The 14,826-nt window shown below is 41.8% G+C and overlaps 2 protein-coding genes across 3 annotated transcripts; one reads left to right on the top strand and one right to left on the bottom strand.

The window, feature by feature from the left end:
* Positions 1–253: 253 nt before the first annotated feature.
* LOC114546372 (basal body-orientation factor 1) lies at positions 254–7,998 on the top strand. Of its 2 annotated transcripts, none has more exons than XM_028565095.1 (11): positions 254–459; positions 565–817; positions 928–993; positions 2,541–2,684; positions 2,796–2,876; positions 3,026–3,096; positions 5,328–5,472; positions 6,037–6,527; positions 6,665–6,769; positions 7,507–7,578; positions 7,755–7,998. In XM_028565095.1, exons 1-11 carry the CDS (start codon positions 416–418, stop codon positions 7,855–7,857), a joined length of 1,575 nt encoding a protein of 524 aa, XP_028420896.1. In that variant the 5' UTR covers positions 254–415; the 3' UTR covers positions 7,858–7,998. The 2 variants fall into 2 exon arrangements, with proteins under 2 accessions (XP_028420896.1, XP_028420895.1); XM_028565094.1 differs by having other exon boundaries at positions 6,037–6,530.
* A 179-nt stretch (positions 7,999–8,177) lies between these two features.
* On the bottom strand, positions 8,178–14,800 carry aldh6a1 (aldehyde dehydrogenase 6 family, member A1). The gene is made up of 12 exons (XM_028565093.1): positions 14,587–14,800; positions 14,145–14,186; positions 13,949–14,023; positions 13,139–13,300; positions 12,843–12,921; positions 11,931–12,233; positions 11,407–11,528; positions 10,601–10,790; positions 9,918–10,099; positions 9,626–9,805; positions 8,648–8,746; positions 8,178–8,544 (listed from the first exon to the last, which is right to left on the bottom strand). Exons 1-12 carry the CDS (start codon positions 14,623–14,625, stop codon positions 8,440–8,442), a joined length of 1,578 nt encoding a protein of 525 aa, XP_028420894.1. The 5' UTR covers positions 14,626–14,800; the 3' UTR covers positions 8,178–8,439.
* Positions 14,801–14,826: the final 26 nt, after the last annotated feature.

Raw genomic sequence — 14,826 nt, 5'->3', positions numbered from 1 at the left:
ATTCTATCTACCTACCTATCTATCTATTTATCATCTAAGAGCCCACAGGTCATGCTGATAGCAGTTGATGTGCATTGTCTGCCATCTTTGTCATAAGGTGACTAAACACCAGAATGTGCATACAGCAAATAAGCTTGAATAGAATGTGTGTATTAAATATACAGTAGGCCTGGACTATTTAGGTTACCAAAGGTAGGCAGCATAGACAGTGGTAGGCAGAGACATCTGACAGTTTCCTTGGTTACAGCGTCTTCGTGGCAACAACACTACATAAACATTCACAGCGGGTTACACAGGAGCTTGGTACCGTTACCTGTAGCCAAACTATTCCTATGATATCACCGTGCAACTTCTTCCCCATAATGGTAGCACGGGGTTATTTTCTGTAGTATTACATCCAGTAAAAGTAGCAGCGATGCCGAGGAAGAAAGTCGCCAAAGTAAAGAGGTCGAAAGCCGGGTAAGTGCGTAGCCTATTTTGTTTTTGTTGTTTGTCTTCTTTTTTTTTTTTTACCGCATTTACGTTCAAACGAAAACTAGAACTACACTTTGTATTTCGTTACAGGAAAGGAAAGAAAGAAAGCAAGCAGGAGTCAAAAACGGACAAAGAGTCTGATATCGACAAAGCCAAGGCCAACGCTGCGCTTTGGGAGCTGAGGTTACAGGTCAACGACCAGTCGCTCGTGCAGTACCGCGAGGCTTGCCGCAAGTTGGCACGCGCAAACGAAGAGCTCACCAACCAACTGTACCGCGCGGAGAAGGACACAATCGATATAACTGGCTTTCTGAAGAGACAAGATGCAGCTAAAGAGGAGAAGGTCGTTAAGAAACTTATATTTACGTGTGTAACGTTATGTGTAACTGTTAGCTAGTAAATGAACGCGATGAATGATTAACTCAGCCGTTGTTAACAAACTTATTTTAACAGATCAATACGCTGCAGAAAAAACTCAAAAGCCAAGAGGCAAGTGCACACGAAGAGCACAAGAAACTGGTGAGTTCATTTAAAAACACATCCACACGAAAATAAATGCAACTGGAGCTTTCATTTGGCCAATCAAACATGCTCAAGCTAGCTTGTTCATAGATCAGCTAACGTTTTACGCCACAGCATTTGCTGTGATTTATGTGCGTAAAAAATGTGCTCCGCTGTGTCTTAACAGCAGTATTGTGTGTAATTATGTTGACATTTATTATTTAAGAAAACAACAACCCAACAAAGCGACCATGAAACAAAAAAACAAACCATCACATTCCGAGTTACATGGTCTAATGCTATTTTAATCTATGTCAGTGGCCACAGAAAAATTAAAAGTGCTTGCTTAGGAAAAGGCAGTCACACTGCTGTTCTTGATGTGTTAACCATACCTCACATGTCACAAAGATCCTTATTCCAAAATACCAGTTTAAGTTGCAAAATATACACCAAAGGGACTTATTTTGACTCTTTTTATTCTCATTGACCTCTGCTGTTAGTAGTTAAGATCAAGCTATCAAACTGACATGACAGAATTCAAGAGGCTTTTCTAGACAAAAAAGGTACATAAAAAACTTGTGCTTCTTTTGCTAGCAGCTGTTTTCCATCTTCCAGCTCTTACTTCATGCTGGTAAAATGGAGCCCAATAAGCTTCCGAGGAGGAAAAAAGAGGCATGGTCTGGACCAACTTGAAACATCCCTATTTTAGACACGTATGGAACTGTCATGTCCAGTTAGGGGGAAAGAATACTGTCATGTGGTTGACTCTAAACATGTGACTGTTCACACAGCCCTTTTCTCATTGTGAGGTGATAAAATAGTTCATCTTGAAAACTGACTTAGCTAATGGAAATTACTCCATTGAAGGCACTCAGGAAGCATGAATGCCCTGGCCTTTGTCTAAGGAGAGACATGACAAAATGTTTTGAGCATTGACCAATTCAGTCAGTCAGCCAAATAATTATTCCATTAAGACTTGTCCCACTGTATTTACTGCACATCATGAGGAAAAGACAAATGCATGCAACAAAAATCACTTTGAACTCGAAACTAGTGAATATTGTTTTGGGCGAAGTTGACCATTTGGTAGATCACAGTGAAAATTGCATATGATGCAAACCAACTTGCATAACGATTGGTGCATTGATGTAGATGAAGAGAATACAGAGTTATGTGAAGAATAACGATTAGGGCTAAAGTTGTAATCAGATGGTTGATAACCTCTCATTTAGTCGTCATGAACATGTTTGCGGGTGTGTGTTTTGCTTGTCTCTCATGACTTTGGTCATTTTGTCACATTTCTGCTCCGACTGGCTTTTCCACAGTAGCATCTTGAGGTATTTAGCCTGACTGGTCTGTGCTTAAGTTGGTTTGCAAAAGAGTATGGCCTGTGTGAACTTTGGTATGATCTTTTTCCTTAACCTAAACAAGTTGCACTCATGGGAACTTTGCTGAATCTCTACTATATACAGTAGATTATCTGAGGCATTTTTTATACTTAAGGCATGCATTTAATATGTACAATGTTTTTCATTGTGTGTATCTAACATGCTTGGTTTCAACAGGTTTATGATTACACAGTTCAAATCAATGAGATGAAGGAACTGTTCAGAAAGAAGTCCAGTGACTTTAACATGATCCAGGATGGGATGAAGAAAATTAAGCAGTTTGAGAAGAGTAAAGCCCAGATGGAGCAGGAGCTCAGTGATGTGAGGAAAAAAAAAACACAGTATAGTGTTTAATTGTTTCCTATGAAGAGCCATTGTTCTTTTTGTCAGGCTGTTAATGCCACCAATAACTATGACCTTTTTATTTTGTAGATTAGAGAAAACATGGAAGTTGCTGACAAGGAGCACAGGGAAAACCTAAACAAAATGCAGTACAAATTCTTCAAAGAAAAGGTACAGTATATGGTCAAGTCAAATGATCCTACAATATATTAGCCAAACCATTAGGTAGTTGTGGATACCTGGCTCTCTGTTCATGGACAGACGAGGCAAGATATTATCCCGGCTGGAACATTAAGTGAGTTTTACAAATTTCCCCGTAGGATCGCCTGGAGAGGGAAGCTGAGCGAACGATAGCGCTGGTGGTGGAGAGGGCCCACAATGAAGCCATTGTGTGAGTGTGTTTCCGCTCTTCCTTTACAATCTAATTTTATAGTTTTACTTTAAACTTGCACTTTGATGTCCTTAGAACGCAAAGAAAAAATAATTTACTCACACAAGTGTTTATGTGTGTATGTGTGTGTATATATATATATATATAAAACTAGAACTAATGTTATTTTCTTGACCACACTGGTTGGTTATGTTCAGATAGTGTACATCCCAGAAGCCAATGATCACATCTTCAGCCGCCCCAGGACCAGGGGAGTGTAATGCATGTGGGGAAGAACATAGGTCCAAATTATTTTCAATATGTTTTTTAACATTGGTCCTGCTGGTTTGGCGTTAGTGTCAGTAATTGATTTAAGTACACTAAAGCCGCCTACATATGATACGCGATTTGCTCTCTGCGCACCGCTAGGTAGGGCGCAGAGAGCAAAGCGCAGCGCAAGTAAACGTCATCAATGGTGGCAAGGAAGCTATTTCCTGTTGCTAGGTAACGACATGCTGTTATCTCACTGGTTCCGCTTTTGAAACGTCAGCGGCAACAAGGTCAAATTATTAATAATTTTAACATTGAGCGCAGCGCAAAGTGGCAAATCTGAGCGGTGCCCGACGCCAGGGGTAGCGCAGCGCAGCACATGGTTGTGCGGCACCGCTCTCCTCATAGGAAATCAGTGGAACGGCCGGCGCAAAGCGGTTCTGGCTTAACCTAGGGCTGGGCGATATATCGATATAAAAAATATATCAATATATTTTTAAATGAGATATGGAATTAGACCATATCGCATATATCGATATAGTTCAAATGTGATCCTTGCTCCCATAGATATATACACAGATGTCGCCTTGAGGTTCTAAACATACGTCAAAACCGCCGCCATCTTGGAACAGGGGTCCGAAGCATTCAGATCAACGCTAAAGATGCCGGACTTTTGTACTGCTTAATTATGTTCGATAGAGGAAATGAAAAGAACAAACAGCAATGAATAACATTTAACAGGTGACAATGTGTTTTATGATTATGTATGCCGCCTTCGACCAGCAATCTGAGCTCCGGCGGCAGCGGGAGGCTGAGAGCTCCGTGGCCGGCCGCAGCGTCTCTTCCCCCGGGAAAAACACAGCTTTGCCTCGCTGCTGCGCCGGTCCCCACTGATCCAAATCGGACCAGCCAAAGACAGAGTGGTGATCGGTAGGATCTTACACGTAGTCCAGGACGACCTGTATGTCGATATCGGCGGAAAGTTCCACTAAGTTTGCCGGCGGCAGGCGGACGGAGAGAAGCTACAGCGGGGCAGCAGAGACCATCTGCAGCTGCAGGATCTGGAGCTCAGTGCCCGTTAAAATGACATGTAACGCATAAATACATACAGAAATAAATAGTGGAGGAATGAGCCTGGACATTTCAGTCTGTTTTAAACTTCACCTTGAAGCAGAAACTCTTAGTTCAGAAGGGTGAAGTTTCCGTTTGAACTCAGATCTGTGAACCGATCATAATAAATATTCTTTGTATTAACACATTAATTAGTTTCTTTGTTTTGTAGTTGATAGTTCATCTTTTAGTTTACTTAAGTGGAAGCAGTATCAAGTGGAAGAATGGGACTATAAACCTAGGCTTACAGGCATGAGGCATTACATTTTGAACAAAGTAGATTATATTAATATCAAAAGCTTAATTGACCTTTGGAACGAATCACAAATATGGAGCTTTGATTTCAAAAAAGGTACTCCTGTTATACAGTATTTAGGTTTACATTTTATTATTTGAACAGCTGAGCATTTAATCATGAACCAGGTGAAGAAACCGGTTTATTATTTATTTGATTTTGCAACTGTTTCTATGAAACTACTTGTGACATGTCATATTTGATTTTGGCTTTGACTGAACATTTGCTCTCACTTTGCGGAAAAAAATATCGGGATATATATCGTATATCGATATTCAGCCAAAATATATCGGGATATGACTTTTGGTCCATATCGCCCAGCCCTAGCTTAACCCAGTAAATTTTATGTGTAGGAACCAAAAAACAAAAATGTGTGATATCCTTTACAAGATCAGAACCCAATATCCTCACATTACCACCATGACTGATAAAGTCTCAAAATATTTCATAAAGCATTTATTTTTTTCTACTTGGAACATGCAGGTTAAAATAAATCTAAAATCTTTGTACAAATGTGTGGCATGAAATAAAGATTCATTTGTCGGAGGCTTTTTTGTTTGTCCTGTAAATTATTTAGGCAGCTGGACGATGCCTCGCGATCTGTGTTCAAGGAGAACGTCCGTCTCAATGAAGCACTGAAATATCACATAAAGGAGGCAGAGGACCTGCAGATATTGACAAATTCAATGGCTAAGGAGAATGCCTCCCTGGAACTGGACAAGGTATGTTTAAGCCATAGGACAGCAAACAACAGCGTTACTATTAGGCAGCAGCAGTCCTTGGAAAGAGACCCATTCATCTCCATAAAGTAATTTTCAATCATTTAAGTTATGAACCACTTGACCTGTCAGACCTGTGCAGAATATATTTCAGGTGGTTTTTCCCTTGTGTTGTTTACTTGTGCTGACCCTGTGTATTTTGCTTGTGGTCCTACTCCTACCCCTCCACCTCCTGAATACTACCCAGCCTCTCAGTGGTCAGTGGTTGTGGTGAGTTTCCACTGGTGTATGGGTTCAAATTCAGTGGCTTCTCCTTCGCAGGTTTCTGGCAATGATTCGTTCAGGCAAATAAATAGTGGGCACATTAATCTTACCTCTGATGATGACAGTAAATGACGGAAGTAAATCCACCATGTTGAAGCTTTGGCCACTAAATCAGCAGCACAGGCTAGCACACAAACCATTATCTGTTCCAGCTCTATATTGGCATGAAAATGAAAAGGATTTTTCCAAAGCTAGCTCAGTGTCATTTATTTTACTACATTGCTCTTCTGTCTACTTACCCAGAACACGTTTGAGTTGATGGTAAAGAAAAACGCAGCTCAGTTGGAGGCCCAAAAAAAGGAGCTATCTAAACTGAGGGCCAAGGTTGCTTCCCTGGAGCAGACCCTGGAGCTAAAATCTGAGGAGGCTGAGAGAGAGGAAAAGAAGGAGAAGGAGAAGACCCTGGTCAGCATCCAGGCCAGCCAGGTAGAGTTGGAGAAGCTGCAGAAAGTGCTTTCTATGCGGGAGAGCGAATTGGGGCACATCAAACGGCTAGCAAGCACCATTGTAGAGCAGCGCACAGATCTGGAGCGGTTCTTCCATGAGGCACTGGCTCAGGTGAAGCAGGAGATCATGGCCAGCAGGTTGCAATACAAAAAGGAGGCACTACAGGCTTATCGCTGTAGAGTGAGAGAAGCCACAGCCGGAAAACTAAAGTTCCCACCCATCCGCACCTTTCATAAAGGCCCCCACAGTACCAACTCTGTCTATTCAGACATGGAGGCGGCTGCAAGGTGGTAGGTCCATTTCCTTTCATGTCCATTTACCTGTGAAAGTCTTTTTGATATTTTTAATACCTTGTATACAGCAGACACTGTACATTAAATATGTACAATAACATTAATTTTTATTTCCTCCACCTGTTTTTAAGGACTCATCAACCAGACAGCAAAGTTGAAATCTCAGATCTCACTTGGGAGCAGAAGGAACAAGTGCTCAGGCTTCTCTTTGCTAAAATGAATGGACATAGGGAAAGGTAATAAAACCTCCAAATAAGTGTATCAGGTTTGTCTTAACAAAATATGTGCTTGTTTATGGCTCCTAAATAGTACTCTACAATTCACTTGTAATCCCCTGAAAATGGACTGGAACTTGTGGATCAATTGAAGAACAAAATGCAGTGACACCAAGTAGTAGGTCAGGCTGAACTTCTGGTGATTCCTCCCTCTTTTTAATGTTTTAAACAGCCATTTTCTCAGCAGAAGAGGATACCATAAAACATCAGTTAGGCTTCAACCAATTTTCTTTTCCATCCAGCTGCTTAAAAAGAATGAGTCTGGGCACAATAGTAAAAATAGGCTCAGCCACAGAGTCGTGTGCTTGGAAACAAACATCTGGTCACGTCGATTTGCTTTCAGCCCGTTGGCCCCTCTTCACGTGCACTTGCAGTTTATTTTGTTCTTTGAACGCTTGTGGTTAGAGAGCAGCAGCTGGTAACATGATTTTCAGAACGGAGTGTGCAGGGGATCTGAATGTATGGCAGGCAAGAGGTGTATATTCATGTTAACAGTGGTCTGGCACCTATACCAGCATAATAAATCAGAACTTTTGGCAACTCAGTTAGCAGTATCCAGGTCCATGTGCATTGTGTTGACCCAGAATAACCCCCTTACCAAAACAGGCTGCAGGCCTGTTTTAGCCACCAGTCTGCTAAAACATGGATTTTCACTATGAGGTTCTGTATTTAACTGCCGCTCTGTATTTTCCTGATAGGAAAGCCAGCCAACATCTGGCTTTGTTTGCCTCCTCTGAGAAGAAGAGCCTTATTGACAGCGATGCTGCCGGGTAAGACACTAAAGGAGACGAGAATTAAAGTTCTACCTCATCCTTGCAATTTTGAAGCCTGTGCAGATTTATTGGTGCCACATTCCATGTTTAGCCGAAAAGGCATTGGCTGTGAGAACACGAGTGCCTACGTGTGATTTACATTTTAGCGTTGCATAATGTCGACTGTCTTCCAGAATTAGAGAGGAGCTCTCCCCGGCGACCTTCATAACCCAGGCGCCTGAGCCCGTGTTGCTCTCGAAGCCAAACAGCCTGCCGGATATACACAACACCACATGACCTGTGTGGCCGGCTTATCGCATATCACACTCTGGATTGTTTGCCTCTGCTTTGTACGATCCCCACTGAGTGTCAATCATGTGTGTAGTAGAATGCAGGGTGTTTGTTTGTGCTCATTATAAATATCCTACCATGCATGTATATGTGGCTTGTGAGTACTCGTTTGAATTCTGTCACACAACCCATTTAAAAGGATCTGTCTCTTCAAAACAAAAACAGTGCTGATATTAAAACATGCACCAGATACTATATGAGATGTCTAAACAACCATTGGATCGGTGGAAAACAATGCAGTGTCCATGGCAACAAGTACACAAGGGTTTCAATATACTGGTGTTGTATTTGAGGAAATGACATTGATACAATAATATTGCCTCAGCTGTACAGATCTTTTGCATTGATAAAATCTTGGACGCAGTGGTTCACATTTACAGAGTATCTATAAATACACATCTAATATAAAGTCTTTAAAAAGAGTAGTATTTAATAACTTGTTCACACATTGAACATACGTGTCCTGTATGTGGTAGGGGTTTCTAGGTCTTCTGGCTTATCAGACTGAACAGCAGCACTTGGGAGTATTTAGCGTCCCATGGTCGGCATGGTAACGGCAGGACTTTTCAAGGTGGCATCTTCAGCTTTCCATTGTGAGGTTATAGTTTTGATCTGTGTGTAGAACTGTATGCCCTGTAGAGAAAAAATAAAATGCATTTAAAAACTTAAGCCGCTACATCTGCGTATTTCTTATACCTGTAACAATAGGATGCATTTTTTTTTTTCTTTTCCATACTTGTTTTCCGTAGAAGTTCATGTCCCCTCGGAAGGATCCTCTTGATCCAGTAAAGGAGAACATAGGCAGTGGAACAGGGATGGGAACATTGACGCCAACCTGCAGAAAACAAGTATTTTCCCTTTCATTTCCGTAAGTGTAAGCTTTGTACAATTTCCCCGTGAGCCTAAATTGCTAGGATGAGGTAGATGCGGCTGATGAGAGATGTGGTATATCCATGCTGTTTAAAAAGCAAGCTTTACATGATCTCACTAAACAAAGCTAAACCTGTGGCTTATATTTGCAGTTTTGAAAGCACAACATGTTCTTATGAAAGGGAAGAAAACCTAAATAAAACATTTTGTTATGAAGGCAATATGGACATGGCATGGGTTACAATGTTTGAAACAGCGGGAATAGGTTTGGACACACTTAAGGCCTTTTGGCGAATGTGCAGGGAGGAAAAGAAAAAAAAAAAAAGTAGATGTTTGTTGCATCGAGGTTTGGAGAGGAGAAAAGCACATGGCCTGCACAGCATTCCCCGACATGTGAACAGCAAACAGAAGGCATAACTAAGGCTCCACAGGCAAACAAACAGGGTAAAGGCTGGCCATATTTACGCTAAAACATTGAACGGGACCCTAGGAATCCCTTTTGAGTTTAATTTAAGATGTTCCTCATCGAAAACTACTCGGAAATATGTTTCTATGCCCCCCTGTAATCTTTTAATGGACACGTATTTGCTGTAGCTATTTGTAGTCTTGACTGGTGGGCAAGTGGAGGGAAGGGGGTTACCGAATGTGTGTATATTTGGTTAGGGGCAAACATGGCTATACTTGACATGGAAAATAATAGTTTTTTTTGTAATGTGTGTGAAGGTTTTCAAACAGAAATGTGATGTGCTCCCTACTTGAGATGCTGTATAGACATGACAGAGGGATGTGAATGTCTCCTTTCTCCCAAAACAGAGGAACACATTTGGAGGCTGCAGCCACTCACCTGGCCCACGTCCACCTCGTGAGTGTATTTGCGTGCAGTGGCGCCATTTGTGGTGAAGATAGCTGTACCGTTGCCATAGAGGTTCCTGTTGACCAAATTGATGGCATCATCCAGAGTGTCTGCCTCGAGAACAACCAACACAGGCCCGAAGATCTCTTCAGTGTAGCACTTCATCTCAGGCTGGGCAGGCATAAAAGTGAACATTTTGACAGGCAGTTTAGTTTTAGAGTGGTTCTTAATGGTACTCGCATACAAATACATATGTGCACATAAAGACATTAAACCCACTTACTGTGACATTGCTGATGATGGTGGGACCCACAAAGTTGCCTTTCTCGTAACCCTTGACCTTGATGTTTCGGCCATCCAGGAGCACGGTAGCGCCCTCATCCACACCACTCTGGATCAGACTGCAGACTCTTTCCTTGGCCTGCGGAGAGATCAGAGGGCCCACGTCTGCACCAGGCTGGTCTCCTAGCAGGGCCCCAAAAACAACCAGCTATAAAAGGTTACATACTATGGCACTCGCATGATGCGAGCACATTACGGGAACTGCCTTTCAAATACATCTTTTGCCACAAACACGCAAAAACCAGGACGAGGGGCACCCTGAGGCACTCCCTCAAAAATGGATACTTACGGGTTTCCTGAATTCTACAATAATAAGAGTCCATATCACTGTAAACAGGGATAATCATTCTCTATTTTACTCCACATCAACTTCCTTTCTTAAAGGATTTGATGCTCTGAACCGCTATTTCGGTCTGAGCCGCAGATTTGGCCACAAATTTGCAGCCGGGCTGACTCAACGAGCCCTCTCTTCCAGCTGACTCCAATGTGAAGTTACAACAGGGCAAAAGGCGAGAGGTGCGGTTAGGGCGGCGTGGGTGGCCACTGGATGACTAAACCAAAGGCCCTCTGGGGAATAGGCTAGGGAGAGACAGAGGTGAAGGGCGGGCTGACAGGGCGCGGTACCTGCGTTCACGCGCAGAGCCTTGGAGCGCTCGACCAGCTCCGGCAGCCAGCTCCGTGCCTCGCCCACCAGGATGGCTGCGGACAGAGCCATGCAGCGCTGTCCTGCTGCCCCGAACGCTGCACCCACAAGCTGGTTCAGTGTGTTCTCCTTGTTGGCATCAGGCATCACCACACCATGGTTCTTGGCTCCCTATAGTACAAGAGAAGTGGTTAACCTTCTGCTGTTTGATCTCCATATTGCAGCAGCTGGTTAGTCACAAGTGAGAACATAAAATCAGGAAATTGTATACAAACAACCTACACATTTCATATAGCATTTGTTCCACATTTTAGTCAATATAACAGAGAGGATTGATGGACACTAGCCTAAATAAATAGAACATTTATAATTGTGGCTCTTCAGCAACAGTATCTATATTGTAATTTATTTTATGCCTTTGATGTTTATGTAGCTAACCTTATGCTTTTATTTTCTTTTTTCAATTCAGTGCTTACTTCTGTTCAATGTGTTGTTTTTTGTTTAGGACACTTGTAATTGTTCATTATCTATATTATTCCTCTCTTCCTTAGGTGAGATTCCTTCTATAAGGCCCTAGGGCTTTTCTTAATCTCACCAATCTTTATTATTTAATTTTATTGTGTTACTGTGGTCTTGATTTTATTGTGCAAAATAAACAAATTCAAATATCCGTTTTGCACCTTCACTCATCTGTTCTGCTAGCATTGGGGAGGATCAAAAACACAACAAGAATCTGTTGGCCAATGCTGCCACCTTCTGGACATCTACACCTGTGTTGAATGCTCACCATGTTCGACTGGACCCTCTTGCCATGTTTAGAGCCCCTCTCGTAAATGTACTCCCCAGCTTGATTTGAGCCAACAAAGCTGATGGCCTTGATAGCCGGATGGTCACAGATGAAATTCACAGCTGTTGCAGAAAGACAGTTATAGAAACGGTATTATCTCAGATATCCTTTAATAAATCATTTTTAATTAATCACAGTAATTAATATCCACTGAGCTTTCAAATACTGTCTCAAAGTATCTGCATTACAAAGAATATGACAAAAGAAAATTCAACAATTGGTTTTCTAACTAATGTTTCAGACATTCTAAAAAATCTCATATACTCTTTTAGCCTACTAAATAGCATGTTAGTATGGAATTTCAGACACAGCCTTAGTAAGCTAGGTCATCTTTTTTTATCTGCCCTGAATAATACAGTTTCATCATATATACTGTGTTGTATCTACACTACAGATAAGGTTCAGACACAAAGCAATATGTTTTGACAATGACCGGCTATAGGTTAACAGAGGCCGAGTCTTACCAGCGTGTTGGCCGTGGATGATGTTGAGCGTCCCGTCTGGAGCACCGGCATCCTGCAGCATCCTGGCTAGCAGCATTGCGCAGGCTGGCACCCGCTCTGAAGGCTTCAGCAAGTAGGTGTTGCCGCACACCATGCCCATGGGGAACATCCACAAAGGGATCATGGCAGGGAAGTTGAAGGGTGCGATGCCGGCGCACACCCCAATGGGCAGGCGGTAGGTGTAGGTGTCCATGTCCTTGGTGATGGAGGGCAGGGTTTCACCGAGCATCAGAGAGGTGATGCTGCAGGCGTGTTCCACAACCTCTGTAAAGACATAGCAACACATACGTTATTTTTTTCTTTTTTGCAGATGTGTCAAGCTATGAAATAATTGTTTATGTATGTTATACTTATGATCAGCCAATCTAAATGATTATATTTTTTTTGGAAGTGAATGGTTACAGACAAGCCGTGTGTGTGTGTGTGTGTGTGTGTGTGTGTGAGAGTGAGTGAGTGAGTGAGTGTGAGAGAGAGAGAGAGAGAAAGAGAGAGTGTGAGTGAGTGAGTGTGATCTGCTTTACTGAGACAACTATTGAGTGTGTTGACTTTGTGTGGAAGCCAAGTCAATGTTTGCAGAGTGAAATTTCTCCAAAAAGAGAGCAATTAGGCTTCTCCTTCAATGTATAGGGGTGTACAGACTCAAAAATAGTGTATACCTTTCCAAAATATAGTGGAAAGGTAAAAAAAGAACAGCAATAATTAGTGAGAACCATTTAAAGGGTTAATGAAGACCGCCCTTTGTTCTGGTTAAGTATAACTCATTAACTATTCCTGCAACCACAAAGTGAAAGCCTGCATAACATGCAAACGTTACCCATTTGTTGCCCTTTGTAAAGTTGCGTGTGCGCATTTGTTTAAGTAAGATAAACTTACGCAACCCTCTGAACACATCCCCCTCTGCATCTGCAAGGGTCTTGCCCTGTTCCACTGTGATGGCCTTGGCAAGTTCTTTCTGAAACACAAGACGACCCACGTGTCAGTCCTTTGCTTTAAATGGAGTATAATCTGAAGTTTCAGTATCAAAGATAAACCGCAGCCTCTGAACTAATTCTGCTAACTGATTTGAAAAAGATGTAGTGGTTTAACTTAATGAATTCAAGTTGAACAGTGCTAAACAGTAAACTCTTCTTTTCAGTTGCACCTTATACTTTCATGACCCTTTGACTTACGATGTTGTCCTTGATAAGCTGCTGATAGCGCAGAAAGACCTGCTGCCGAGTCAAGATGGAGGTCTTAGACCAGGAGTGAAAGGCTCTGGAGCACGAGTCCACAGCAGCCAACATCTCCTCCTGGGTGGCTTTGGGTACACGGGCGATCACCTCGTTGGTAGACTGTTAAGGAGGGAAAGAAAATTGACATTAATACTCTAAAGATTACTTTCTTTCAATCAGTAGTGGCCATTTGAGTTCACTAAATGTTAGGTAACAGGTAAATCCTGGCAGATGTTTAACCGAGATATGAATGCTTTCATAAATCTGCAGGTCAGAGTTCATCAGATACAAATTCCACATTTAATCCTTAAACATTTAGGATTGTTAGGTTTTGACTTGTTGTCCAAGTGTAGCTGAGGTTTAAGTAATATTTCTCATTGACAATTAGTTATTTTATGTGTTTTACACTGTTTTTAATTTGGATGTGTAAATATTTGGCAAGAGATACTGGGTATGAATCTGCTTATATAGATAGTTAAGCCAAATACACATTCTACATTAGCAATTTTACTACAAGTTAATGTTGGATGTTCAACGACTGAAACCAGTTTGTATCAACAGGCACATACATGCAGTAAACATTATGTAACATGCAACAGGTTAAACAATCCATAGACTTTGCAACTTTAAAACCTGTCAGAGCTACCAAACCAAAGTGTAGCATCATGAAACCCTCCAGCTATAGCAGGATAATCCTAACCCAACTACATACGTGGATGTTGCAAAGTAAAGTGCAGTTTCTCGATCCAGGCCAGATTATATACTTACTGGATTGTGAATATCCAGCCATTCTGACGTTTTGGATTCAACAAACTTCCCATCAATGAACAGCTTGGTGGTGGGCTGTGAGAAGAGAGGTTTCGTCACATCTGCCTTCAGTCAGCAGTTTAATCGTCCATGCATGACACTTGCTGTAAAGTGTAATGGCAGTCTGACAATTAAGTGCACACTGTTCTAAACTCACCACTGAAGAAGAGTAGCACATGCGGCCAACTTTGAATGGGACCTGAGAAAGAAACACAGCAGGGAGTCTGAAATCATCAAAAGCTATAATTGTTATCCATCTATCCAAAAACTAAAATTGTAAGTTTAGTTTACCTAATTTGTAAAACATTAAATACACAAAACCAGCTGTTTCCAGACACTTAATGCTTATATTAGAAATCAGCTCATAAAGGTGGCGCATTGTCAAAAAGCCTACAGTCACATAGAAAATCCTGAAGTAGAAGAAAGAAGTTAAATTAATCCCATCTGTGAATATAAATCAAGTGTGTGAACAACCCAGGCCTAAATCCTGCAGCACATTACACACTGCACTTCGTAAACAATGATCAGCTGTCAAACCGTCCTGCGACATTTGCAACTGTGAAGAGTTTTAAAGCTGTCACAAACTTTTTAAATCCTACCTTTGCCTTTAGTACAGATCTTAATGCTGTTGTCGCCATTGTGAAAATGTTACTATGTACTTGATTTGCCCAACTCAGCAGTTAGGACAGTGGCCCATTAGTGGCCAGGCGAAGACGGCATCCTGCTTTCTGCCTCACAGAAACGTATTATCTGTGGGCGGGCTCTTGGGATGTCTGAGGCTTGCTATTCGCTCCATGTTCGCACGCCCATGAAAAACGCAGCCCGATTGGTCAACTGTG

Source organism: Perca flavescens, chromosome 20 (genome assembly GCF_004354835.1).
Source record: "Perca flavescens isolate YP-PL-M2 chromosome 20, PFLA_1.0, whole genome shotgun sequence".
NCBI classification, from domain to species: Eukaryota; Metazoa; Chordata; class Actinopteri; order Perciformes; family Percidae; genus Perca; species Perca flavescens.
The sequence above is the reverse complement of the archived record's forward strand: the minus strand, read 5'-3'. Positions and strand labels throughout refer to the sequence as shown.

Coding starts and splice junctions, on each gene's coding strand:
- LOC114546372 (XM_028565094.1), top strand. CDS start 416: ATGCCGAGGAAGAAAGTCGCCAAAGTAAAGAGGTCGAAAGCCGG. Junction 994..2,540: donor ACGAAGAGCACAAGAAACTG/GTGAGTTCATTT, acceptor TGGTTTCAACAG/GTTTATGATTACACAGTTCA. Junction 6,531..6,664: donor ATGGAGGCGGCTGCAAGGTG/GTAGGTCCATTT, acceptor CCTGTTTTTAAG/GACTCATCAACCAGACAGCA.
- aldh6a1 (XM_028565093.1), bottom strand. CDS start 14,625: ATGGCGACAACAGCATTAAGATCTGTACTAAAGGCAAAG. Junction 12,234..12,842: donor GGATGTGTTCAGAGGGTTGC/GTAAGTTTATCT, acceptor ATGTCTTTACAG/AGGTTGTGGAACACGCCTGC. Junction 8,545..8,647: donor TGAACTTCTACGGAAAACAA/GTATGGAAAAGA, acceptor TTTTCTCTACAG/GGCATACAGTTCTACACACA.